This window comes from Labrus bergylta, chromosome 18 (genome assembly GCF_963930695.1).
Source record: "Labrus bergylta chromosome 18, fLabBer1.1, whole genome shotgun sequence".
Classification (NCBI taxonomy): domain Eukaryota; kingdom Metazoa; phylum Chordata; class Actinopteri; order Labriformes; family Labridae; genus Labrus; species Labrus bergylta.
The window spans coordinates 23,692,860-23,720,851 of record NC_089212.1 but is presented as its reverse complement, the minus strand read 5'-3'; the positions used below and the strand labels follow the sequence as shown (position 1 = coordinate 23,720,851).

General features: G+C 42.2%; 3 protein-coding genes across 10 annotated transcripts in view; 2 read left to right on the top strand and 1 right to left on the bottom strand.

Moving 5' to 3' along the window:
- Positions 1 to 111: 111 nt before the first annotated feature.
- On the bottom strand, positions 112 to 19,210 carry bag5 (BCL2 associated athanogene 5). Of its 4 annotated transcripts, none has more exons than XM_020649689.3 (3): positions 19,094 to 19,210; positions 8,946 to 9,836; positions 112 to 7,929 (listed from the first exon to the last, which is right to left on the bottom strand). In XM_020649689.3, exons 2-3 carry the CDS (start codon positions 9,800 to 9,802, stop codon positions 7,389 to 7,391), a joined length of 1,398 nt encoding a protein of 465 aa, XP_020505345.1. In that variant the 5' UTR covers positions 9,803 to 9,836; positions 19,094 to 19,210; the 3' UTR covers positions 112 to 7,388. The 4 variants fall into 4 exon arrangements, with proteins under 4 accessions (XP_020505345.1, XP_020505344.1, XP_020505343.1 ...); XM_020649688.3 differs by lacking the exon at positions 19,094 to 19,210 and adding an exon at positions 17,050 to 17,345; XM_020649687.3 differs by lacking the exon at positions 19,094 to 19,210 and adding an exon at positions 16,527 to 17,027.
- coa8 (cytochrome c oxidase assembly factor 8) lies at positions 18,726 to 25,554 on the top strand. Its single transcript, XM_020657599.2, has 5 exons — positions 18,726 to 19,024; positions 21,015 to 21,212; positions 21,922 to 21,985; positions 22,436 to 22,526; positions 25,406 to 25,554. The coding sequence occupies exons 1-5, from the start codon at positions 18,863 to 18,865 to the stop codon at positions 25,524 to 25,526; spliced, it is 636 nt and encodes a 211-aa protein (XP_020513255.2). The 5' UTR covers positions 18,726 to 18,862; the 3' UTR covers positions 25,527 to 25,554.
- A 1,746-nt stretch (positions 25,555 to 27,300) lies between these two features.
- klc1a (kinesin light chain 1a) overlaps positions 27,301 to 27,992 on the top strand; it is a 48,847-nt gene continuing 48,155 nt past the window's right edge. For 2 of the 5 annotated variants that reach the window (XM_029282092.2, XM_020657601.3), the window contains exon 1: positions 27,301 to 27,766. The gene's annotated coding sequence lies outside the window, so the exon portion shown is untranslated. The remainder of the gene's footprint in view (positions 27,767 to 27,992) is intronic. The other 3 variants (XM_020657602.3, XM_020657603.3, XM_020657604.3) reach the window with 3 other exon arrangements.

The following is a 27,992-nucleotide window of genomic DNA, read 5'->3' as shown; positions in this document are numbered from 1 at the left end:
CCCAGCTCTGTGATCACCTCTGAAGGACCTCGTCGGGTCCTCCTGTGTTCTCTCTGCACAGCTGCAAGACTCAGGAATAAGAATTTAAAAAAAAAAAACACATCAACTGTCAAGTGTTCAAGACACACTGTCTTTTTATTTTGCAGTGGGAATACAAATTCAAAACACAACCATCCATTGAGCATTCACACAGATTTTTTTTTTTTTCCAGTCTTTGTGTGCTTTTTGTACAAGCGCGTCTCAGAGGAGAAACAGCAAAAAAGTCTGTCACAATCAATGCAGTTAAAGGCGACTTCAGAAAACATATTTGGAAAAGGAAAGCAATGCAGAAACCTTTTTTGTCATCACAGAACACATTCCTGTTATTTGCAGAAAGAAAGGCAAAGCAGTGGGAACAAACGGAGACTGAAGAACACAAATTAAACACTTTCCCCCCCAAAGTTTAAAAAGGAATATCTTTCACTTCTGTCAGAAATTTGCAGCATCTCCTTCTTCTTAATAAACCTGCATGTTTAATAAATACTACTGAGGGTTTCTAAGGTCTGAACGGGGATGTTACACCTGCTGAGTTTTTGTATCTTTATCTACGCAAGTTTTTTAGGACAGACTTATTACACCATGACATTTTGTAAAATATGCCTCTCCTTGCTGATTGTTAGAAGAGATCATTGCTACCTGTGGTTTCTGTGAGTCAAATACGAAGCTATCACAAGCAGCTAAGCTAACCGAGCTTAGCACAAAGACTGGAAACACTAGGGGACAGCTTGCCTCGTTTTTCTTTTTACTCACACAAAACTCCTGAAAATTTCCCAAAGCTGAGCTGCATGTGTGAATGCAAACAGCGGGTGTGAACGCAGAAGAAAAATGGAAATTCACTGAAGTTCACTGCGAGCGAGTCGGCAGGAGAGGCGATCTTTAATATCCTGTGACTGTTGTTTGATCTTTGTGTACTTGATGACGCCTCTTTGGACTCCTTGTTCTTTTCCACTCTTACGTTATATATTGGGACTATTTCTAACTGCACCAGCAGATATAACTTCAAAAACTGTCATCTTAGTGTCACACTCTGTTGCTTCACTTCGTCTGCCATGTTGGATCTGTGACAACACAACTCACTTCAGCTGTGTCCTTTTTAAGTCATGATTTGCTGACTGTGTCGCCCGCGCTGACGGGGAAAATCTCCTGCTGTGAGTGACATTTAAGAAAGAGCAACTCAGGAAGATATAAGGGGCAGACTTTCCTGGAATTTACTGGAAAAGGGGGTTTAGGGTTTGGGGTTTTTGTTTTGCTGATCAGCTGGAGCCTGCATGGGCGTTTCGGTGTGCACAGGTTCAGTTTTCAGTCGTATCAGACTTTTGGAATTCGTCAGTGAACAGGTTTGGATTTTAGACTCAGACATGTTTCTCAGATGATTCTTAGTTGCTCTCTAAATTCTGCAAAGTCAGCAAAGTTTTAGGTAGGTGTCAGACGGAGCGTTTTTTAAATTTTCCAAAGCAAAGCCCCTCGAGGGGTAGTAAATATGACTGGTAAAAGAAAGCAGCATGGGAGCGCCGATAGCCTAGCGGTTATGCGACTTTGGGTTTGAATCTGACCTTGGCCCTTTGCTGCATGTCCCCCCCCCCCCCCCCCAACTCTCTCCTCCCAACATCTCCTGTCTCTCTTCAGCTGTCCAATCCAATAAAGGCAAGAAGGCCAAAAATGAACTTTAGAAAGAAAGCAGCATGAGAACTTTGTTTTAAAAATCTTAACATGAACCGGACAAAATCAGGATTTGTCCACAGGGGTCGCCAAAATTAGCAAAAGTTCCTCACAGGAGCTTTAAAGGTGAAAATATATCTGTGACACTCTTGTGTTGTTTTCTTAAATCTTAATGTCTCCTTGTTGAAATACACTTGGGTGCAATGAAAGGCAAAGAAACACAAACATCCTTCACCGACTACATTCATTCAAGGGGAAGAAAATAAAAATCTTCACACATGAAAAACCTGCAGGACGCTCGCTCCATCTGTTGTCCGTTGTGCACGCATCGTCCTCTAAAGGGGGCTGATGGACGACAAACAGAAGAAGCCTTTCAATCCCCGCTGGACCGTCTGAATCTTTTAAAACTCTCCACTAATGCACTCCAGTGCCACCAAGTTCAGATATTCGAGACGACCCTGAGCTGCTTTTAGCGGCTGTGCTGCGTGTTGGGGGGATAGAGAACATCTTTGTGAAGAAGACGGTGACTACAGGAGGAGATTATGTAAGTGCAGTGTGAGGGACTTTTGATTTGAACATTTAAATCAGTATTAAGAGCTTTATCGATTTCATTTTCACAACATTTTAGAACCTATAATCCAGTAATGGTACGTGCTGCTGATTTTTAAATTTGCATCATTATTACAACCTCTTGTGCTCTCATTTTAATTAAAGCCACTTTCTAACCCTTTCAAAATATTAGGACAAGGCAACAGTTTAGGAGCTTTCTCAGTCTTTTTTATTAAGGTCAGAGGACAATTAACAATTGAAAACATTTTCTGTCAACATATTTTGTCCAAAAAACAACAAACACTTCCTTCACTTCCTTACTTCAGAGCTCCATTTTCTCCAAAAAAAATATTACAAAACAAATCAATGTAGTCACAATGAAGATGTCTACATGCGTCAACATATTAAACACTAAAATTAAATTTGGTTTAGAGGATTTTTTTAGAGGACGTTTTTAGAAGCACGTCCCCAATAAGGTCATGTTGGATAGAATCGGGTTTAAAGTGGATTTTTTACTTTTATTCAAGACGTCACACACTTAGAGCAGCCCACCTGGAGGGCAAGAAAGGCTTCTTACTGCAGCACGCTACGGGGAAGTTTTCAGTCCGTTCATTCCAGAGACGGGTCGCATCTCAATGCTTTCTTTTCATTTCCTATGGAGAGCCGGAGACGCAGTCACGCAGTGCATAATGGGATTGTTGCGGCGACCAGAGCTCTATTTTAGTCTATGCAAATTAGTCAAGGACTAGCTGCATGTTTATCCAATCAGGTGCATTCATTGAGGCTATGTCACCTAAAGCAAAAACTCTGCTATCAAAAGTGGGTGTGGAGGTCCAGGAGAAAATCTAGACAAGCCCAGTTTTCAGTGAGTATGCACCCGTCAAGTGTCGAGTTGAGTGCTCTGGCGCGATCCCCAGCGTCCTCGCCTGAAACAGTGGAGCCGTACGGTCAGTTGGCACCAACGTGTTTTAACCTCTGTTAAATAACAGAGTTGTTGTTAAATTTGGACGCACTAACTGTCGAGGAGACAAGCCTGAATTGTGCTTTTAGAGAAAATTTACTCCACTCTCAAAATCCAGAGTGGAGGTTATGTGACAAACTTTCGCACTCATGCAGGGACTTTTAGTAATCATAAAAAATACATTTGAATTCTTTCAGGATTAGAAAATCAGTTCTCTTTCTTTGCATATTCAGCCACAAAAAAAAATCATTTAAATACTGCAATCAATTCAGACCCTTTAATTCAGAAGTCAACATTTGTTTGTGATTCTACTTTAGGTGAGGGGTTTATTTGTACACAGCACAGATTAAAAGCTGCACTGGTCAAATGTGGGACTTTTACTTGTTCTTGCATCAGCTCGCTGGCAAAGATTCAAACAAAAATCTTTTCAGAAAAACATTTTTAAAAACAGTGCTTCACTTCACTGCCTTCCTTCTTTTAAAGTTTAAAGGTCACATCTCCTCCTCTTCAACCAGTTTAACTCGGTACTCGGTGCTTTCTCGCTCCATGTCCTATTGTTTACGGTGAGAAGGCAGAGTCAGAGGGCAGAACAAACACCTAGCTGTGGGAGTGTCACCCACCTGGGGGAGGGGCTACTGCCCTTTGTGATGTCATGAAGGGAAAATCTCCAGACGGCCTGTTTGAGCACACATTTTCTGAAAAGTGGAGCAGGCAGAAGACGGAGAGGATGGACTTTTCTCATAATTGGGGGGTTTGTAGACGGACTAGAGACACATGTTAGAGTTAGAGAAACATGGTGAAGTGTACTTTGTATGTGACCTTTAAACCACAGAGTTTAAATCTGTTAGATTCATGAGTGGGTGTTCTGGAAAACCCGTTGATAACACTGGATAAAAAAAGAGCCGAAAGCTTTAAGACACCTCTAACAATGTAACAGAAGTAACATGTCTTTATATAATGTAAAATCTTTGATAAAATATCCCCAAAAAAAGAATAAGAAATGTACAGAAATGCCTTGAACCGCTAGAATCCAATGTACATTATTTATTTATATAATACTGCATACAAAAAAGAGCATGTGAACTTAAGGTGTGTCCGGGTGGGTTTGGTCTACGAGAGAGCATAAGGTTTCGCTGTGAGAAAGCATCTGTTGCAACAGCAGCCAGGCCGGCTGACAATGTTTAATGAACACTGTTTAATCTAATCTTCTCCCACATGAGTCAGCTCCATACCCAGGAGGCCGAGCTGCAGGCTACCAGCCAGAAAATGCCTCCAGCAGCAGCTTAATGCACGCGGCATGTGGGAGTTCACTGCATTGTGTTTTTTTTTTTCTTTTTGTGTTTCCAAAAAAAGTAGTGACACACGGGACAACCGTCAATATCAGCCGGGACAAGCAAAAGAATGAAAATGTCAACTTTGTAACAATCAATACATGACACTTTAGTTCGGCGTTCACACTGCAAAAAGGTCAAAAAAGGAGCTGATGGAAAATCAAGAGAGGGGTCAGTGGAGTGAGGTCGTTTGGCTTCTGCTAGTTTTTGAAATCGTCAGCTGTTAACTGGCCATCAGAAAAGATGAAGACTTTCCATTCTTTTTCTGTACTTTAAGGAATTCCGTTTGCTTGAATATCAAATTAAATGTTTGTTTTTGACCTTGTGAACATCAGTTGACAAACTTTAAACCAAAGCAGTTGCTGAAGTTCTGCCAAGTTTGCAATGATAGTTAGAAACTTCCCTAAGGGGGCCCCGTCTGACAGCACTCAGTCATACAATATGAAATGACTGAATGCTGCTCGTCTAGCCCTAAATATAGGGGAGAGAAACTTAAACAACATGCCGCCTGACATGTTTATTATTTATTGTTATTTAAGATTTTAAAGTGCTCTGCAAGAAATTAAGTTAAAGGAAAAAGTCCACCTTCCTGACACAGACAAAGTGATATGATTGAACGCTTCAAAACAACTCTGAGATGAGATGTAATTGTTTTCTCAGCTGCTGACTCCGAGGTCAAGATTGAGCTCTGAAATGTAATATCTTCTGCAGAAACGATCATCTTAGAACTGAACGTATTCATTATCACAGGTCAGCAGGAAGCTGTGATGTAATGTAGCTAATTATTCAGCCTTGTCCTTTGAAATTTGGGCTTCTGTTGCCAAATTGCTTTTTTGGAGCAAGATCCCCATCAGCTCTGCTGTTTGCAGTGTGAAAGCACAATGTGACTCATTTTTATTGCCTGCAGCACAAAGTATTATCCTTCTGTGATACTGCAATTTATTGACCAGAACTCCACCACCTCTAGTCCTCATCGGGGGGATTAAATACTGACAGGAACTTTTTCTGACAAGTAGTGCAAATTCCTCCTCGTTGGCGACAGTGGCCAAGGTGCTCTCTCCTTAAACACATTCGGTGCTTTAGCATGAATACAAAAAGAACGGAGCTGCTTCGCTCCTTCTTCAGTCGCTGCACGACAACAAACCGGCTCAAAGGGAAGGGTGAAAATAAAGGCACAAGAGATTTGGACTTCTCTCCCAGTCCTTACCCTCCCTCCCCTCCCTCCCACTGTCTCGAGCAGCTTCGAGAAGTCTCTAGTAGGCTCCGTCGGCCTTGATCACCGTCAAAACTCTCCGCCGCACAGGACGCAACTGTTGGCCCCGTTATCTTCATCCTTAATGTGTCAATCCAGAGGATATCGCCGCCTCCTTTCCTCTTCCTCTTCCTCTCTCTCTCTCTCTCCAGGGACCTCGCACAGTCACACTTAGTAGAAAGCAGTGGGTAGAAACAAAAAGCAGCAGCAGCAGTAGCAAAAAAAATAAAAATAATTCCTACTCTCCTCCGTCTCTGAATTAAAACCTGATCCATTTATAGCCTTACGCGATCACACAAAATCACAACAAACATTTGAAGCACATTACAGACTAACAGCTACACAGGCAGCAAAGAGGGGAAGGTACTTTGATCTTTCAAACATCCTGCTCTCGCTCAAACAACTTTCTCACAGCTGACAGGCTGCCTCACATTAAACTTCACTGACGCTGATATGATCTCATGTTTTCTGCTGATATTTGACCGGCTGACCTGCGACAGCTGCGGTTTGCAGGGTTTTTTGGAGAGTGTGCCACGGCCGTGTGAACTGGAGCGCGACCAGAGACACGGAGCAAAAGCTGTGGGGGACAAACAGGGTCGCACAGGAGTGGCGAGTGACCTCACGCCAAAGCTGCAAACTCCCACAGTTCTCCCTCTAATTACATCTGTTTAAACACAGATTACCTGCAGGCAACAGCAGCGTGAAAACCGCCGGATTTTTCACCTCACATACAGCTTCTGAAGGGCCCCAAAAACCTTTATCGATGGTGCAAAAGCACATTTAACAGCAAATTTAATTTAATTCAAATTTAAGTTTTGTTCATGCTATCGAATAGACATGAAAATTATTCTGATTTCAATTCAAGAGGCGTCGAATTAAAGGAAAAATAATCCAGATTTTTGATGTTTTTAAGGCCGAAATCTGCACTGAACCAACAGGGCTCAACCCGGGTCTCGTGGTAGTGCTGGACTCTTCTTAATTAGGTCACTGTATTTAACACATGCATCTGCTACTCTACCATCGACTGGTTCAATCGGGCCAGACGGACAGACGGGTGGGAGGGGGAGGGGGGGGGGGGAAGCAACTGTGAAGCACTCCATCACACTCGGGGGGGATTTGTCGATATCAAGTGCAGTCTGGAGAAAACAACCACTAAAACAGGCATTATTTAATGTTTTGGCAGCAGCAGGCTTCAACGACCACGCACACCAAACACGACGACAACCGACGACATCTCACACGCACAAACAAACGACCGCACACGCGCACACACACACGTGCGCACACACACACACACACACAAATGTGGGATTTGAAAAGAAAATTTTCAAAAAGAGCACCCAAAAATAATTCCAACTGTGTTCCACAAAAGGAGTTCTGTGTTGTTGACTTCTCTGCAGGATCGGCCACAACTACCACAACTAAATAAAAGCGCTGCTGCAGTGCATTCTGGGGATTTGAGTCAATATTTACAACCCATGGAATGATAACGTGCCAGTTTTTAATTTTTTTTTTTTTTTTTGAATTTACAGACATTATCATCGACCACCTTTCCACTCCTGCAGCGACGTCTCCCATCAAAGTTTTTTCTCACGGATCAGTACTCCCACTCGTCCGTCTTCATGTCCAGGTAGTTGAGAATGTTCTGGGCAAACTTCACCGCCTGCTTCCTCGCCATCTTGGTGCTCTCGTCGCCCTGCGGGTCCACAGCGTCCAGCGCCAGCAGCTGTTTGGTCAGCAGCTCCTCCAGCATCATGTAGCTCTTGTCGGCCCGCTTTCCATCGAAGCCCAGCACCTGCGCCTGGAGGTCCGACAGGCTGCCCAGGACCAGCCACACGGACCGGTGCGACGGATGCTCGCTGGGACCCGTTTGGCGGCAGACCAGAGCCTCGCGGAGGTCTAGGAAGGTGACGATGGCTTGGACCTCGACTACAGCGCGGCGGCGGGCCTCTCTGATGCAAGGGTTCTTAGCTGTGTCCACCTGGTCCAGGTGAGTGAGGAGGCTCTGCAGCTCCGCTTTGGGTCTGAAGCTCAGGTCTCCCATGTAGCAGTGCCGCAGGACGCCCTCTCGCAGGTGGGAGACGTGAGCTCTCACCGCCTCGATCTCACGGATGGAGTTGTTCTGAGCCAAATCGTACCTGAAGGAACAAACACTGAATGACTGCAGGACTTCAAACCAAATGAAACATAATCAAACATGTGCAGAGCATCTTTATCAGCTTCAGAAACTACATTTTATTTAGCCTTGATGAGGTGGTTTAAATCATAATGAAATCGTTTTATGGTGATCATAAAATATTAGGAATGTGCAGATTGATTAACCGTCAGTGATGTTGTGATTCCACTGAAGTACTGTGAGAAAAAAACGACACTTAATCGACTGGTTGATCGTTAATTTTATCAATGGTCGTTTAAGTTAAACGCTTACAATCCTAAATCCGACTGTTCTGACAGTTTGTAGTGAATAAACATTAAATCCTCTATGAAGAAACATCAGCATATTCCACAATTTCATTAAAAATAAGCTCATCTTCATCGCATGCTTATTATAAAACAGCCTTCTTTTTTTTTTACCGTGGCCCCAAAAACCAGGCCTCACAAATACAAACATGTGAATGGAGTGGTCCTTGAATCAATACTCGTCTCTGCTTGTACATAATGAAGTATGAGGTGGGCGTTTTATTGCTATCGGTTTTTTCTCTGGCGAGTGGAGACTAATTCACTCCTGACAGTGACGCATGATTCAGATTTCAAAACTGAAATTTGACAACAATCCAGCAGTCCTCCCAGTTTACCACCCAACCTGCTGGAGAAACGCAGAGCGCCTCCTTCCTGGGGAGTTGTTTATCTTCTAACCCAAAAATCTGCACTGAAGTTTGAAGAATCAGTATGCTGACAGAAATCTGGAGGAAATCTTTACGCTTGATAATTGGATACTGGTTTTTTGAGCAATGTCAAGTGTAATTATTTAGTCGCATTAGACAATTAAATGTACTTTATTTTGAAATATTGGCATGGCAAAAGAAGAAGACCTCACCTTGCCGTTTTGGAAACAGACTAAAAAGGATTGCTCGATCGATAGAGAAGGACAACCTGATGAAAATAAATCTGGTGTTAAATCCCCAATCTGCACAAACGGCCTCCCTTTGCGTACCTGCGTGTGTCCTCTCCCTCTCCCTCCAGGTCCAGATGTTTCAGCAGCCCGTTAATCTCCTCCACCACCTGTTTCCTGTAATTTCTGATCGCCGCGTTCCCGGAAACATCCAAGGCGTCCAGCTCCACCTGCATCTCCGTCAGGATCCGGGACAGGTGGGCGCAGCTGTCCCTGCCGCTCAGCCCCATCAGCAGAGCCACCAGCTGACTGCGCGCCACGCTCACCTTCACCATCACCTGGTTGATGCGGTTCACCGACTCGTGGGTTTCCCCCGACAGCGGCAGGGAGAGGGTCTGCTGCTGCGTGCGGCCCTCGAGGACATCCTGCACGGCGCAGAGGCGCGTCAGTGCCCGGTAGCGCGCCTTGCGGAGCGGCACCCTCCCTTCGGTCTTCACCTGGGTGAGCCTCAGCACGAGCTCCTGCAGGGTGTCCACCAGATCGTCGCCTATCTCGGTCACCCCGCCCGAACGCTGAGGCACCACCACCCGCTCGTCGATCAGCTGCCGCGCCTTGTCGCTCAGCTCCTCGATGGCCAGACGCGACGGGTGCGTGGCGTTCTCCTCCAGGTAGCGTAGGAGGCCCTCCACCTCCTGCGCCGCTCTCTTTCTGGCCCCCTGCAGCTCCGGCTTGCCCTCCGTGTCCACCTGGTCCACATCCAGCAGCAGCCGCGTCAGCTCGCGCTCCAAACGCTTGTAGTCGCGGTCGCTCTGCATGCCGCTGAACGTGCACACCTGCGGCCCGAGAGACTCCACCTGTTTCTGCACCTCGTAGAGCCGCATCATGGCGGGGTGCTGCGGGTGATACGGCTGCTGCTGCTGCTCCATCGGATGCTGCTGCTGTGGGACTCCATGGTCCATCCTCTTCCCTCCATCAAAGGGCTTCCCAAACAGGCTGGAAGAAAGAAGGCAGCATGAAAGGAAAGTCAGAACAATGAGCAACAATTCACAGCAGGCGGGAACAGAGCCTCAGCAGAGCTAGCATTGTTGTGTACAGACCAGAATGGGTGGATTACTTCAGAAGTTTTCTTTTCAGATGCCCACTGGTTGAACAGGACCTCCAACTAACGTCTGGATCTCTGCCAAAGCGGCTGGCAATAAGACAAACTCTGCATCCTCTGGCATACATTTAAATCTACAATGACTCCAGAGGAATTTACAGCTGATGTACGTATGATGAACCCTGTTTTCACATTTTACTTAATGTGTTAATAATGAGCCTGTCTGTGTGGGCGCCATGTGGAAACACATGAAGATTTTTGCGATTTTATCTTTGCATCTACAGCAGGAACAAAAGCATCCACACACACACAGCGGATACGATGCAGTTGTACAATATAACCTTTTGATTTAAAAAACAATCGCTGTCATGGAGATGGTCGCCCAAAGACACAAAACAAAAAACAAATCAAAGAGAAAAACTCAGCCGAGCACAAAGAGTGGTATCTCCAGTTTGCAGGCCGTTCTGTTGTGCTTAACGTGTCAGAGAAGCAGCCTGGGAGGCTGAGGAGTCATTAAACATGAAAATAATCCATCTTATGTGTGAGCAATCCTGACGCTGCACTTCTGCGCTGTCACTTCCTGACTAGCTGCTGGTTTCTGGCAATGTAACCAGCCTTCTCTTGCAGGAACTGCCGTGCCATTTAGAAAAAAAACTGAGCCTCCGTCCTCATATTGTTTGTTATGGGTACAGGAGATTATATCAACATTTCTGGGTCCTCTTCAGTACTCGGGTTATCAGTCACAACACCAGAAATTTAAAACGTTGATATGATACTAGTAAAAATCTAATTCCATCTGTAACTGTTTCAACATCATGGCATGCAAATAGAAGTCTGAGGAGCCCAATCATTTCTTCTTCTTATTTACCAAAAATTGCAAACAAACTCCTGCACACTGTCTAATCTGTACAAAATCAAATTCTGCATATTTGTGCAATTTAGACAGCGTCACCTCCTCTGCTCTACATCTGTTGGTTAGAGACATAAACGTAACTTTAACGCCAATAGGAAGTTAAAAAAAAAAAAGTCAGTATTTGCCGATTTGTGAATTTGAACAGACCACCACTGCTAGTTCTTGTTTGGTGTCAAAGTGTTGGAACCTTTAACAACCTGACCTCAGGAATGAGTAAAACGTCAGAATTTAAAGTGATGCATGTCCAGCTTAACTGCACTCCCTCCGGTGTGATTGTGTTTATTAGCAGGGATGAATTCCTTCCCAAAAACAGGCACCAATAGTCGTCTGTAAGTGGTTCCATCTTAAAGCATCCAACCCCCAGAAGAGAAACACTGACCCGTTGCAAAGTTTGCCTGAAGTCTGTGGCAAATAAAAGCACGACTGAGTTATTCATCATGCATCACAGACAGAGGCATGAAGGCGAGCGGGGGGACGTTGTGAGAGCTGCTCGAGACCGCAGCAACCGGAAAAAAAAACATCAACATTTGCAGCATTAAAAAGATTTTATTTTTAGTATATCAGTCCAAGCCCTACTTTTTACGAAGTTTAAAAATGTTCCAGTTTTTGTTGACACCGTCAGGAAGGTAAACATCCCTCCTCATTCTATTATTCATAATGTTCTGGAGGGCTCTATATTGAAAGGTTATTATTCTGTTTCTCTCATGTGTGCATGTTATAATATTAGGACCCCCCTCTCAATATAACACAGCCCAGAGAAACTACAACCTCATAATACAAGATGTGGTTTCATTCAAACCTCTCTAACAGTGTCATTGTGATATTTGTTCATTAAGTTTACTCAATGAAAGGTGCCGGAGAGGTTGGGTGATTTGATATGTTAGCCACACAACGACAAACTAGATGACATCTTTTACCCGAAAATAAATAATGATCCATCTTGAATGTTCTTTGTTTTTTCTTTTAGTGCGTTCACTCTTGCACAAAACTCCTGAAACACTCCTGAGGTTTTCAGGGTGAGCCTCATTCTTGACCTCAAACAGCCATTAACATTCACACATTTACCTGGGAGCTCCTGACCTCTCATGTCTTGTAGGTCCCCTCCCCCCCTCTGTTTGTCCCTATCCTTCTTCCTCAGCTTAGCCCATCTCCCTCTATCCCATTTTTGAAGCCCAACACAGTCTCAGTAGACGTCTGGTTCTGCTCGAGGTTTCTGCCTCTTCAAGTTTTGGCGACAGGTTTTTTTCCTGCTCTTTAGAAAAGTGTCTTGAGATAAAAAAAAAATTAAGAATTGGTGCTATACAAATCAAGATTGATTGATTTTTCAGTCAGACTTTATCCGTAGTTTTTCTTCAGACGGTAAAGATGATTTAAATTATACAGAGTTTGTTTAACTGGTTTAAAGCCACAGATCTCAGAAATCATAAACAGTACTCTGATGACTGACGCTACATGCTGTATAGTGAGATCTGTAAACACGTCCCTCAACACAAAGATGTCTTATGTGGTTAAAATCAGCAAACAGAGGAGTCTTTTCTTGACCTCTTTCTGAATCCGTTTTCATACTCCAGATCGATCGAGTGACAACCCAGCGAAAGACGAGACAAGAAAGGGAAAAAAAAGCCCACATTACAAATTCATGAAAATGTGTCGTTACCATCATGCAAGAGAATGAACGAGGTTAACCTACATTCGGTCTCGACAAGACGAACACCCACATGACAACGGGTCGGAGTATCGCTGAGCGTTTCTATCCGGCTCGGTGGCTGACATGATGCTGATCTAGCTCTCTAATCCACATTAAAACGATTCTGCCTGCACACACATACAGACACACACACACACACACACACACACACACACACACACACACACATCACACACACAACACACACACACACAGCCTTAAATACTGAGGAGGGAGAGACAAACGCAGCTGACCAACACCCAAAATATGCAACAGCATCTGCACGCTCATGCAGGAAGACTCTGTTAAACAAAGTGTGTCACAGGTGCCTCCAGCTGTGAGATGTATTCCCCGTTCAACAGCACGACTCAGAAACACGCCTTCAGCTAAATGTGACGTTATAGAGTCAGTTTAATAACCGTGATCTGCACACAGCAAACATGATTTAATCATCTTAAAAGCCCCAAAACATTCTCTAAAGTTAAACATTTTTCATGACGATGAAACCTTGTTGACTGAATATATTTGGTTTGGAGAGTTTCTTTTGGACATTACAAAACACCTGATGACGACACATTGGGAAATAACCATGAACGCTTTTCACTATTTTCTGATTTCAATCCATCAAACTTGACTTGTACAGCACCCTTATTGCACTTCAAAGTGTTTCACAGGGGAGGGAAAAAGCCATTTTCTGTCTTGTTCCATTCAATTTGCCTCTTTGTAGTTTTGTTTGTAGTGTTTTGTGTTGTCGCTGCATTGTGTCTCCTGACCTATCCCTCCCTCTTTAATTTGCTTTTCTTATTGATTTTATGTGTTTTGCATTTTGCATCGTGTAAACCCGTGTGTTGAAAATTGAAGCCAAAGCAGAAGTGCAAAAACCTGCAGTTCTTTGAGTGTCCACTTGTCGCTGGCTGCAGAAACCCCTGAAGTCACAATCACACCCATTCATATAAAACTATTTCAACTGCAGAAATAAAAAGGGAGGGACTGAAATTCACAGAGCAAAGAAGTAAATATCTACTGGATGCAGTGTGGGCAGTGAGTCTCTCTCTCACTCTCTACCTCCTCTTTCCACTGTCCTGTTGTTTTAAAAAAAAGCATAAAAAAAAAAAAAAAAAACATTTTAAAAAAGTGAAAACCTCCAATAAATCTTTTGTGCTTTCTTGGCGTTGCAAAGCTTAGATTTGGGCCACCGAAAATGCACTTTGGCCACCAAATTAAAAGGCTTGGTCGCCCATATAGCCAGAGCTCGACTGACTCTCATTGTTTTGCATCTTTCTGTAGTTCTGTTATCTTGTTTCATGTCTTCATAGTAATTCTCCATCTGTTAAGAAGTCTCTTTTTCCTCCATTGTCGTCGTTTCTACATCGTCTCTTTTTCATCACTTCAGGGAAAACTTTGCAGGCGGTGTAAGAACTCTCTGGTGCTGCGGGGTTTAAAGGCCGCACCTGAACTTCAGCGCTCACTTCAGACTGGAGATGAAGAGAGGCCTGTCTGACTCCTGTTCAAAGCCTCCTGGAGAAGCACATCTTCACTGACACTACACATATATCACTGAACACTGCAGAGCTCTACACTGAAACCAGGAGAAGCCTCAGATGCAGGTTCTATATTCTCACAGAGAAACTGTTTCTGATTTAAAGTCCGTTTAGAAAGGCTGAGCAGCTTTAATGTGAAGGAAAAACAAACAGAAGCTGACACTAATGGATGTGAGGGTCGATGATGTTGAAATAATTTGATCAGGTGTAGGAGCCAAAAAAGGAACACATCCTACTTTTAACTTTTACTGCGCAATAAATAACAAGTTCATGGTGGAGCACTCGCAGTAAGCACATCGACAAAAGTTATCTCTCTCTCTCTCTCTCTCTCTCTCTCTCAGCTTTGGGATATCTGTTGTATTTTTTAAAAGCCGCCTTACTTTTTGATACTATCAGTCATTAAAAATAACCGAGATTGCATCCTTTTAAAACACGTCGTGTCCAAAAGTATCAAAGCACTGAACATTTCGACGACCTTTATGTAACCCTGCAGACTACGGAAATGAAGCCTCCGAAGAAATTCAGTAAATAAAAGAACAGAGGGAGAGGAAGGGGAAAACTGCTTGTGAGGAAATTCTTCACATCGCTGCACAGACGCCTTCATCAAAGTGAACTCTCCTCTATCTACAGGCTAAAACACAGGATTAAGATAAGGAGCGGATTGGAGGGTTTTTTTTGCACCAGAACATGTCTCAGCGAGGGGAGGTTGTGTCATGTGACAGGCTGGCATTATTAGCCAAGACGCCTGAAAGCATGACGCTGATCGTTGCACTTGAATAGCCCACAATATGATGCTTTGTTATTCGCAGCATCAGTAACACTTATTAGAATAGACAGGATTATGTATTAGCATCTCCCTAAAGTACTTTTATGTAAGAGGGCGAGGGGCCGGGCTTTTTCCAGAGGAGTGGATGAACAGCATGAGCCAGAGCTCGCAAATCTGAGTATTTATTAGGATAATCTCGGTAAAATCCACTCCAGCTTGGCAAACACCTCGTGCCTTAATTTAGTCCGAGAGAGAGACGAGGAAAAAGGAACGGGCTTCTTTTTTATGTACAGTGAAGAAAGAAAAGGTTTGCCACTGACTTAAGAATAAAAGCTGTTCGGATTCATCGACAACTTGATGGAAAAGAAAAGATAATCCCCCCAAATTCTTGATTGACACATCCATTCTGTAAACAGGACTGCTGCTGTCGAAAGCTCACTTGCACATCCATTTGATTTGTTCTTTAATCTGTTTTAATTTTGGAATACTTTTCATATTTAAAGTTGACCTCAGGGTCAGCCATTTCAGTACATGTCAGTATAATGACAATAAAGCTTTGCATTCATATTTAATTACAGACATTTTTAAGTAAAACAGGCATCAACTGTTTTCCTTATTGGGAGGATTTTCTACTTTTACTTGTCATATGTGACAGAATCTAATAGAAAATGCTGAACTTTTTAACTAACTTTACTTCAAATAAATATTAATTATTGCATTTACTAAACATATGTTTGATATGTTCCATTATTTATTATATTATATGATGTTATATCTTGTGGTCTTGTGCTGTGGGATACAATACAATAAGATTACAATGCGATACGATACGATGCGATGCGATGCGATACGATACGATACGATACGATACGATACGATACGATACGATGCGATACGATGCGATACGCTTTATCGCCCTCTTGGGGAAATTTGTCTTGGACTCAAAGTGCTGCAAACATTCAGCTGCCTCATCCGGAGAATCATTAAATAAAAACATAAACATAAAAACCAACACAATACCCACATGTTAAAAGAAAATCAGATATATGCAAACAGACAAAAACCCACCAACAGATATTGCACATCATGTGCTGCACAAGACCTGCACACAACACAAGTAATAAGACAATACAACCAATTGAGAAACATTACGATTCAGATGATTAACAAGATGCACCTTCTATTTTACATCCTCTACTGCATTTCAACTGTTATTGGACAAAGAAAGAGCATTTCAAACTGAAGCTTCATCGATTAGTGGTTCTGATGTTCTGCAGGTTTAAAACGATCATTAGTTGCAGCCCTCCTGTGAGTCACACAGCATGAAGGCGAACTGAGCATGAGGTAGCATGCAACCAGCATCCTCCTTTGCTTTAATCCTTCCCCCCCCCCCCCAAAAAAACCCCATCTAGCACCTTCCCCAGCTCCAGGCTGCATGCACCGGTCCTCCTGCACCAGCTTGGCGCATTATGTCACCACACCAAATCCCGCTTTGAGCAGCTGCTACAGCCAGGGTGTATCATTCCTCTTTTTTTGGGGAGGGGGGGGATATGCACAACACCACACCTTTGGATCTCACTGAAACACCTTGAAGCATCTCCACTGTCAGCTGTATCCTCTCTCTCACACACACACACACGCACACACGCACACACACACACCAGCAGCATTTCTCACCTTTTCAAAACTCCGAACACATTCGCGCACATTTTTCCGGATGTCTTTTTCCATCAGCCAAAGCAGGGGCTGTTCGCGGGGCAGAGGAGCATCCGATAAAGATAATCCCCCCAAAAAAAAATCAGATAAAAGGAGGCAGAGGAGGAAGGAAGGAGGATGAGGATGCTCCGGTCAGCTTCAGCACCTAACGACTGACTGACTGAGTGACTGCGGTCGGGCTGGTGTCGCCCCTCCCACAGACCATCCGAGGGGCTTCCTCCAACGGGTATCACTTCCAAAACAACTAAACCCACAAAATACACTTCACACTCAAGCCTTGTAATCATCTAAACAACCTTCATGGCTCACAGAAAGCACGCCGTCTCCCCGCACGGAGCTCCCAGAATGCCATTGTCCGTGTCAGTGCGTAAAGCTAGCTCCCGATGATCACCTGACTCTGCCCCACCTTGGCGGAATAACTCCACTGTTTTTCACTCTTTACACGTTCACACACCTTTCGTCACGTCGGTACTGTCACTCTTACCTGCATAGCCAGCGCACAGCCATCTGAACAGTTGTGGAAAAGCTCGCACCTCCTCTTGTTAAAGCTAAACATTAGCCTTCCGAGCTACCTTCTAGTAGTTACTTTCCGGGGTCGTGCGTATGAACTAGCGCGGAGTTTCTCTTCTCGTTTCTGGAGGAGATTAAATTATCTACTGGCTTTTTTTCTAGACTTTTCAAACTACATACTTGACTACATGTTGAAATAACGTGAAATAAAGCGAAATTGAAGAAGAAGAAAATGCTGTGAAGCGTTATTTCGGTGTTAATCGCCTTAACTATTTTTAACGAAGTGTAAGTTTTTGTTGGCCAACATTGGGTTCGCTCTATTTAAAGTCTCGCCTCGCCGTTTGAGGTGTAGTGGCGAGGGCGGGGTCACTTAACAGTGCAATCACACTAGTTTTTATGTTTTCTTCCCTCTCATGCATTTATTACTTTAATCATCTTTAACTAATTATAGAACCTTTGATGTAAGGAGACCAATGTGTCCCATGTTTTGACAAATGAAGGCAGCTCTCCGTTAGAGGCCCCGATGCATTTGGTGTTAAAATAGTGGGCGGATAAAAATAAGGAGAAAAAGCTGCAAGACATAACAAATTTAATTTACATTAAATTATATTAAATTAAGAGAGCAGTGAAAGAACAACCCCCCCCTCCCCCATTTTATTTACAGTTTAATTTTATTATTATTTTTATTATTAGTAGTATTTTTTCTTTCTCAATCTTATTTTAATTATCTTTTTTTCTCTTCATACCTTTTCTTTGGATTTTTCTTTATTTTTTATTTCATGTATGTATTCTTGTATGTTTAAAAACATTATATATAAAAATTTGCCAGAATGAACAAAATATGTGATGAAATATGACAACTTGTAATGTAGTAAAACAGCCTGCAATAAAGTAGTCTTTAAAAAAAAAAGACATAACAAATAAAGATAAACTACAACATCTGTCCAAGAAAGACAGAATAATACTTGTATGCATACAGATCTGTGAAGCAGATTTGCATACTGTATTGCTGTACACAGCATGATCAAATTAGTGATTTGTTTGTCAATATTTTAATTTTGAACATGGTTAAATATTCTTTCTGGTGTGAATTTACAATTTTTAGGTCATTCCCATCTTTGCTGCATGTTCACAAGTTTTGTTTGAAAAATAATTAAAGGTCTTTGCCTTAAAGACACCTGTCCAAAATAAAGGCAAGGTAATTTAATTGACTGATAATAAGATAATAAAAGCCAGAGAAAGTTTTATGGTATAACTGTACTTTACACTTCTTCAACAATAACCCAACAGATTGAGAAATTAGAAACATTTAGTGCTGCAGCCGGCTACAGTGTGAAAAATGTTAATGCATTAGTGACAAAATTCCAGCATAATTTAAAGTAAAATATCACCAAACATTATTCATTTAATTGATAATTAATAATTAATTTAATTTATTTTAAAGCATTGGCGGAAGAAGTTTTCAAATTGTTAAGAGTAAAGTAATTTATGAAGCAGGATAAAATAATACCGTGAATCGAAATACGTCAATTGAAGTAGTAACAGTCCCACTTTGAGTAAAAGACCCGCCCCTCATTTAATGATAACCCCGCCCGGCTGACTCCACCCTGACAGTGCCGGTGAGTTTATGAAGCCCACCGTTTCATTGTCGGATTTACGTCACTAAGCGGATGGCTGTGCTCCTCGAAGGACACCTACAACAACTCCCCCCTAAAAACTGAAGAGTAGGATTAAATGAACAGCAGGTTTCTGTGTACTGAATACAGTTTAGTTTCGGTTAATAAAAAATGGCGTCCACAACAACAACATTAGCAGCAGCAGCAGCAGTGGGGTGTTTGTCACGGAGGATTTTCACCCTCCACGCTGCTCTGCGCCCACACCGCTTATCAGCTGCAAACAGTCGGCTGTGCAGCTCCGTACAGGAAGCCCCACAGGACAAAAAACCAAAGGTACGTAAATCATCACAAACACACTCTAACCTCTAACAGAAGATGAACAGATGTGAATGTTTGACTGACCTGCAGTGTTAACGTCCTCGTTACCTTCACGGCCTGTTCAGAGTTGTTGACCTGTGTGTACGTGTGTTGCTATGAGACAGTTGCGGTTGCTAAGCTTTAATTCTACATTAGTGGTGGAAGGAGGAGCCTGTCCACAGGTGTTGTTCCATGGCCCCGCCTTGAAATCTGATTGGCCACCACAGGTGCCACTCTAAAAATTCTAAACTCTTATTGGCTGTTTGCCATGTTAGAGGCGGGACTTACTGTATTGCGTGTTGACAAAATGTACTAAAATTAAATTAAATTAATTTTAAAGTTCTTAAGTTTCAGTCTAGACCAGGGGTGGGCAACTGGCAGCCCGGGGGCCACATGCGGCCCCCATCAACCCTCAACGTGGCCCTCGGGTCAAGTTTTACATATCAGTTAATTGGAAACATGAAGAAAAACATGACAAAATCTGCCATGAAGTCATGAAAAGCAGAAATATGTCCATAATCATATTTGATCAGTGGTATATGATGAGTTAAATTGGAGACATAATTGACTGTAATCGTTTTTGTATCCTACAATTTGGCCCCCTGGCTGTGAGAATTAAATGAATGTGGCCCTTGCTGCGACCAAAGTTGCCCGTCCCTGGTCTAGACTACAGCTAGCCTATCCTTACGTTAGTTCACATTTTAGATGAGCACTTGCTGACGGCAGAGGTTAAAACTTTTTCCCCTTACTTCAGAACAATCACCTTTCTGACCATGTCAACAAAACTGATAATGTAGAAGCTTTGTAAAAAGCTATTGTATAATTTTATTGCTTTACATTACACTTGGGGTCATTCTGGCTGATGAGTTTATCATTTTCAGAGGAAAGTTTAGAAAGCACTGATGAACTATTTAAGATATTATGAGGATTTAAACTCCAATGAATAAGATTCCACTCCTTTGGTTTTGGTTGTAAATGACTGTAAAGTTGAAATGCAATAATGATGCTTCCATCTTGGTTTTAAAATCCAAGTCGAGATCACGACATTCTGACGTATGTGGTGTGAATCACACAAGAAGAATTCTACAATTCTACAATTCACTTAGCAGACGCTTTTATCCAAAGCGACGTACATCAGAGAGTAAGTACAACACAAGCAAGGATCTAGAAAAAAGGGAACAATGTGAGTAAGAGCAAACGATCAGCGTTGAGTCTGATTGGACACACAGGTGCTGACAGGAAGTGACCAGAGGCAAAGCACAACATTGAGGGCAGTTCTTGAGAGCTCTAATCAGTATAGAAACCATCTTATAAGTCGTCGTTATCAAACAAAAACAATCGTCATTACCATCATCATCATCAATAATATGGAGACCATCATCATTAAGTTAGTAGGTATTCATGAAAGAGCTGGGTCTTTAGCTTTTTCTTAAAGAAGAATGACAAAATTGTGATGTGAAAAGTGTTGACCTTTGAGTTAAAGTGGAGTAGAAGCAAAAAAGTTGACAAAATCATAAATCTAGTCATTGATCATAAATACAAACACGTCTGTGTAGGTTCTCAGTCATCTAGGGACCAGGTCATGGTTAATTTGAAGCTTGATCCAAAGCTTATTATTTAGTTTTTGGGTGCTGGTGAACATTTACAATGAGTCCCAGTTATGTGTGAACTGATGATGGAGAGAGAGAGTATTCATTTTCAGAACTATAACGTGTTTTTTAAATGAATATAATCACTTCTGGAGCGTTCAGCTGACTCTATATCTGCAGTTATATTCACCTGTCGCCTGGTCTCTGAGTCCTGGAACGTTTGCTCTGCTGCTTAGCTCGTCTCATCCGGCCGTCTGGTTAGAAATGATAAGCAGGTGGCTGAAGGCAGCTGCGTCTGTAAACCATGTGCCTTCCCTTGATTACTCAGTGTAAGTAAACTGAATTGAATCTTTTTGCTTTTCTTCATTGCTCTATAGAGATTGCCCTTCAGGCCAGCAGCGAGCACCACACACGACTGGATCGGTCCGCCGAACCCTCTTTCAAACCTGCGGCCGATCGTCTACCACGTCCCCGAAAACGAAACGGAGCTGGAGAAACATCTGCGACACCTGAGGCAGGAGACGGAGGACTGGAACCACGACTTCTGGACCAAACAAAACATCACCTTCAGCAAGGTTTACACTCTTGTTTTGTTATTTATAAAAGATGTTAACATCTTCTTTTATATATTTCACTTCACTCCAGGAATAGTTCAGCCCTGATACACATACAGGTAAACCTCCAGATGTACTTACACAGGTATATCTGCATCAGTTTTTTGATTAATCAGTTATTGTTTCAGCCGTTTCATTAAGAAGCAAACCGTTTTCTGTGGAAATGTTCAGGCAGAAGTATGACACAGTTACAGACAAACCTCCCACTAAACCAGCTGAACTGAAGGGAAGCTTCTGAGTCAGCAAACATCCTCCACCCTGAGCCCCTGCAGCTGACCTCTGACCTCTGACCTCCCAACACAGGCAGCGCGTCCACATAAGAATCAGTGTCGCATCATAACTGTATTCATCAAAAATTACATCTCAGAGGATGTTCCTCTTATCAGCATGCAGATATTTCTTAAGCTCACCAGCAGAGGGCGCCATTGCACTATAAAACCTCATGAGGTGAAATAAACAACAGTTTATATTATGCATTTATCTATGCAGTGATTCCAATTTAAGTTTTACCTGCCACTTCATTATGTAGACCACTCAGCTCTCCCTTCAAATACGAGCATGTGTACATTTTCTGAGATTGCTCTGTTTGTTCTTTTGCTACTGTTTCCTTTCTTAATGTATGTTCTTAATTCTGTAGAAAGGAAAATAAACATTTTCATGCTTTCTGCAGGATAAAGAAGCTTTCATCATTTCACAGCTGAACGCAAAAGGCCTGACAGCACGAGATGAGACAGGTGAAGAGATGTGCAGACATACTGAATCATAAGCTGTGTGTGTGTGTGTGTGTGTGTGTGTGTGTGTGTGTGTGTGTGTGTGTGTGTGTGTGTGTGTGTGTGTGTGTGTGTGTGTGTGTGTGTGTGTGTGTGTGTGTGTGTGTGTGTGTGTGTGTGTGTGTGTGTGTGTGTGTGTGTGTGTGTGTGTGTGTGTGTGTGTGTGTGTGTGTGTGTGTGTGTCCTACACACATGCTAAGACTCTTTTGCACACCAGACACTCTCCTGAGCACAAGATTCTATTTGAAGAACGGGAGATTAAAAATCCTGCATGCTGTTTTTTAGTCCGTCAGATCATGTCAGAAATGAAGATTGCTCAGCCTTAAATCTGATAATCCAAAACAAAAATGTGTGTAACATCTGGAGATATGAGAAGGAAATGCAAATGAATCTCTCTCTCTCTCTCTCCTTCAGGACGACGGAGGACTCTGGGCAGTGAAGAGATGGCCGAGTTCTACAAAAGCTTCCTCGACACAAACAGAACACGACATGCAAATTATAACAAGTGAGTTGTTTTTGCTGCTGGATGTGTGTCCCACAGTGCTGCTGGATGTGTGTCCCACAGTGCTGCTGGATGTGTGTCCCACAGTGCTGCTGGATGTGTGTCCCACAGTGCTGCTGGATGTGTGTCCCACAGTGCTGCTGGATGTGTGTCCCTCAGTGCTGCTGGATGTGTGTCCCACAGTGCTGCTGGATGTGTGTCCCTCAGTGCTGCTGGATGTGTGTCCCACAGTGCTGCTGGATGTGTGTCCCACAGTGCTGCTGGATGTGTGTCCCACAGTGCTGCTGGATGTGTGTCCCTCAGTGCTGCTGGATGTGTGTCCCACAGTGCTGCTGGATGTGTGTCCCACAGTGCTGCTGGATGTGTGTCCCACAGTGCTGCTGGATGTGTGTCCCACAGTGCTGCTGGATGTGTGTCCCTCAGTGCTGCTGGATGTGTGTCCCACAGTGCTGCTGGATGTGTGTCCCTCAGTGCTGCTGGATGTGTGTCCCACAGTGCTGCTGGATGTGTGTCCCACAGTGCTGCTGGATGTGTGTCCCTCAGTGCTGCTGGATGTGTGTCCCACAGTGCTGCTGGATGTGTGTCCCACAGTGCTGCTGGTTGGTGGGCACGAGTCCCTCCACTGGAGGTGCGGGCTTTAAGCCTCACTGTTCTACATACTGTACTTTGTGCAGAGAGAAAAACAAACATTGCAGGGGCTCTGAGAAGCTTTCTATGAATTAGCATTGCAAAGTGGCTGACTTGTTTTCTAGGTTAGTGAATCCTCCAGAAGTGCTCTGCCCACACACATCACCTCCACCACTGCTTTTCTTTTTCTGTGATTGGGATGTAAACTCTTACTTTAGATTGCACCACAGTGTCCTTGTTATTCCTGTTATTGTCTCAGGTACATCGAAGTATTCAGTATTCAAAGCGTTTGCCTCATTTCTTCCCCCCCAAGGTGTTATTGTTTTCCTGGCTCAGTCTATCCGAAATCGTTTTACAAATGAGCTTTCAGCACAACAAGCTGTTCATAGCTTTGTTCTCTGCAGTGAAATATCTCATTTTATCTACATTTAATCGGAATCGTTGCAGTTTTGTTCATTTGCAAGGTTAGAAGCTACTGCAGAATCTTACATGATGTGGCCATTAGATGAAATACTCTAAGATGCTTTGTATTTGGGAAAAGGAACATCACAGAATATACATAATAATCTCATAATATATTCATATCATGTGTACAAACATCACATGGCATTACAAAAAGAGACTTGTTGAATAATAAAGAGATGTAAAAGAGATTCAAATGGGTGCAAAACTAATCACAGACAGTCTTAAAGTAGCAGTATGTAACTCTGACAGTCGAGTTCACTCAGGTCACCATGTGGTGGACTCTGAAGCTTCAGTGTTTATCCAGCTCTGCATGGGTCTGTAAACCTTTCTGTGTTCTAACCTCTCTCCATTTCTCAAAAGCATCTCCAATATTGATCCTAGTTTGAGCACGTTTCTGCTCGTGGAGCTTATTAGAAACATGCAGAGGCTTTTTAGGTCGGGTACAATCACTTCTATCTGAACCACTTCTCTTGACCGCTTCCATCGCTGCAACACCTGTTGACCTGATAACTGCTCTCATATCTGACAAACCGAGGGGCGTCCAAAACGGCCGTGTGGGGGGGTGTCTTAAAGCGCCTACCTTCTCTGGTCCAAACAAATCCAGAGCATTCAGGAGCAGAATCTAAAGTTAGGAGGACATACTGGCTGCTGCATTGTTGTCAGAGAAGCCAGCACTTCAACATAGTATGTTTCCTTAATGTCTGATCAGATAGTAAGATACCTTTATCATTTCAGTCAGTAGATATCTGACATTTAACAGATGGAGCTAAATGTCCAAAGGTGTTAAATCCAGAAAAACAGAGTTTAACTGTGAGACTCCTTTTAGTTTTGTGTCTGGATGTAAGACCAGCTAACAAACGTCGGCCCCGAGAACCAGAGCTGAAATATTATCACCAAATTCAATTAGATTGTGAATTAGACAATGGACAATGGAGCCAGCGTTAAGAGATCAAAGACAAAGTCACTTGAGACCTTTCAGGTCGAAGGCTTTGCAGCAGCACACTGGACTACTTATAAATGATTCAGGGATGTCCTGCTAAGACAGGTGAAGAGGGAGTTATGTAAGCTTAGAGAGGAAGAACAACAGACGTAAAAACGGTTCCTATTACTCAGCCTGAGACACACGAGTTTACTTTAAAAACAGGATCAGAATATTAGACATGCTTGTTATATATGTGTGTGTAAAAAGAAGATTGGTACGTTTATATATCTGTGCGTTAAAAATACAAATCAGGAATTGTCATTTTACACCTCTACCATCTTGCACCTCTTTCAAACAAATGTGTTTAAACGTGTGAACAGAGGGCGAACCTGAGGAAGCTACAGGCCAAACACATTGTTCACTCACAATAAAGTGACAAGTCAAGTTATTTTCAGTGTGCTACGGTTTATTTATTTTGTTTTTCAGTGTTAACAAAGAGCTTTAATTATTCTGAGGGTGACTTTGTGACTTTTGCACATACCAAAGCTAACTGTTTCCCTGTTTTTAGTCTTTGTGCTAAGCTAAGCTAACCGTTGGCTGTATCCTCATACTCAGACATGACCGTGGTATCTATAATCCCATTTAATGATAACGATTATCCTGTTTCTTCAATAATCATGAAATATAATAACGTCTACTATAAAAACCTGATTATATTTGTAAAAGTGCATTGAGCTGCTAGGTTTAGTTAGAATACCTTTAAGTATCAGTACTAAGCTATAATGAGCTTTACTTGTTGTTTATTATATTGTCTCTGTTGTTGTCATGTCATTTGATTTAATTGTCTTTCTTTATCTTTCTTTTCCAGAGAATGGTACCGACGTAACTTCACCATCACGTTGCTCATGGCTCGAGTTTCCCTAAGCAACATGTGGAGGACGGTTACTGATAGACACAAAAGCAAGAAGAACAGCACACCTACCACCTGATTCAATAAAATATCCACCATTCCCTCTGTCTTTGTTTCCAGTGTGTTGTTGTGTGCGTATTTTATTCAGGTGTGCAATCATATGCAGTGCATGCATACATGTGATGACATCACATGTACTGAAATATATTTCCACTGCACAAAAGACAAAAAGAACTTTTGATTTGATCTACTCAAACAAATTGACTGATTAATGACTTTATTTCGATCTAAAAATTAAAAAAATGAGGATAAAAAGCAAACAAAACAAAAGTAACAGTGTCTGAAAAAGGAGTAGGTAGAAGTTAAATGTAAATATTCCTTCCCCTTTCTCACTTTTTTTCTATTAATTAAAATATTATTCCAACAAAGTCTCAGATGTATTAACAACTAATATAAAAAAACAAGTATAAAATTACATCCTGCGTAAAAATATTTCACACTTCCAGCTTCAAAGTTATGTTTTTTTTTTAGCTTTAATGCTTTATTTGTCATAAAGTGCAGCATCATGATTGAACCTACACACTTTTACTTTTTGAGAACTATGATTTTGTGGTATCATTTTGTGGTGTATTGTTGTGTGCTTATTTTATTCAGGTGTGCAATCATATTCAGTTCTTGATTTTGTTGGTCTTTGTTTGTTTGTTTGTTGATTCAATGACATCACACTCGGGTACAGAAATATATTTCCACTGCCCAAAAGACAATAAGAAGAGCTTTTACTCAACAAATTGACTGATTTATGACTAAAAATTCTAAAAATACGATCTAAAAATGTAAAAATAAGTATAAAAAACAAACAAAACAGAAGTAACAGTGTCCGACAAAGGAGTAGGTAGAAGTTAAATGTAAATATCCCTTCTCCTTTCTCACTTTTCTTCAACAAAGTCTCAAATGTATTAACCAACTAATATAAAAAACAAGTATAAAATTACATCCTGCATAAAAATATTTCACAGCTTCAAGTTGAGCAGAGAACTGTCATCATGATAATATCTGTCTCTCCTTACTGTAATCTGTTCTGCACATTTACAAATTATCCCTGCACTCATGTTCACTTCATTTGTCTGTCTACTCGCCGTTATATTGTATAGTCTCTGCTGATAACATGTCTACACTCATGCACTTTAACTTATGTCAATACTGTCCATTTACAACTCTGTTTTTGCACATGCACATTTAATCTTTCATATTTTAGACTAGTAATGCTTAGTTAAATCCTGGTTGAATATATTCCCATTCTTAGTTTTGATATTTTTATTGATTATTTACTTTGTATTTAATATTATATTGTGTTTAAATTTGCTAACATTGTGTTTTTTGCTCATATTATGTGTTTGGACAACCTGCTGCTGTAACGCCACAATTTCCCAGTTTGGGATCAATAAAGTAATTCTATTCTATTCTATTATTCTACTTTATTTAGCTTTAATGCTTTATTTGTCATAAAGTGCAGCATCATGATTGAACCTACACACTTTTACTTTGTAAGAACTTTTATTTTGTGGTATTATTACTTTTACTGAAGCACATGTCTACTTCCTCCACCTCTGTCATCGAGTAAATCTGGCTGCTCAATTTGCACCACAGCTTCCCCTTTAATCCGGGCAGCGATGACATCATTACCGAGGGAGAGAGAGAGAGAGAGAGAGAGAGAGAGAGAGAGAGAGAGAGAGATGGAGAGAGAGAGAGATGGAGAGAGGGAGAGAGAGAGAGACAGAGAGAGAGAGAGGGAGAGAGAGAGAGAGAGAGAGAGAGAGAGAGAGATGGAGAGAGGGGAGGGGGCGGGGCCACCGGGTAACGCCATTTTCACGCACCGCGCAGTCAGTCAGTCAGCGGACCAGCCGAGCTGTCATCTTCATGTGCGACCAGTCAACTTTTCTATTCAGACCCATGAAGCCACTATCAAGTTAGTTTTCACGGACCTGCTCCTGCCATGGAACCGAAGGAGAGCCGTCTTTTTCCCGCATGGGCTCCGACTAAACGCGGTGTGTCTGACAGTCGGGCTGCTAGTAGCTATGTAAGCTAGCTGGTCATCATTAACGGCGGTTTGATGCAGTGAAGCCCGGTCGGCAAATCATAGACGCAACCCCGGAGACAGTGTGGACATTCTGTTTTTTAACGTTTTAATTTTATTGCCCACGGTGTCGGGAAACGGAAAAAAACACTATCCACTTGTAAAAGTCTCAATTTAAAGGGCGAAGAGGCGAGAAAACCGGCGATATCGTCCCGCTACATCGGCAACGGATGTCCTATAGAACGGTAAGAACGGGCCCCGTCTATTTCCTGGATTGGTGTTATTAGCTAATTAACACATTTTTTTTTTTTTTTTTTAACGATTCCTCAACTGTCATTAAGTCAGACATTAATAACTTGAATTAATAGTGTTGTGTAATTTAGAAATGAATGTTACAAAACTGTTTCTCATTTGACTAGTGCTGTGTGTTTATGTTGGGTTTTCAGGAATTAGACGCCGCCATAAGCACAT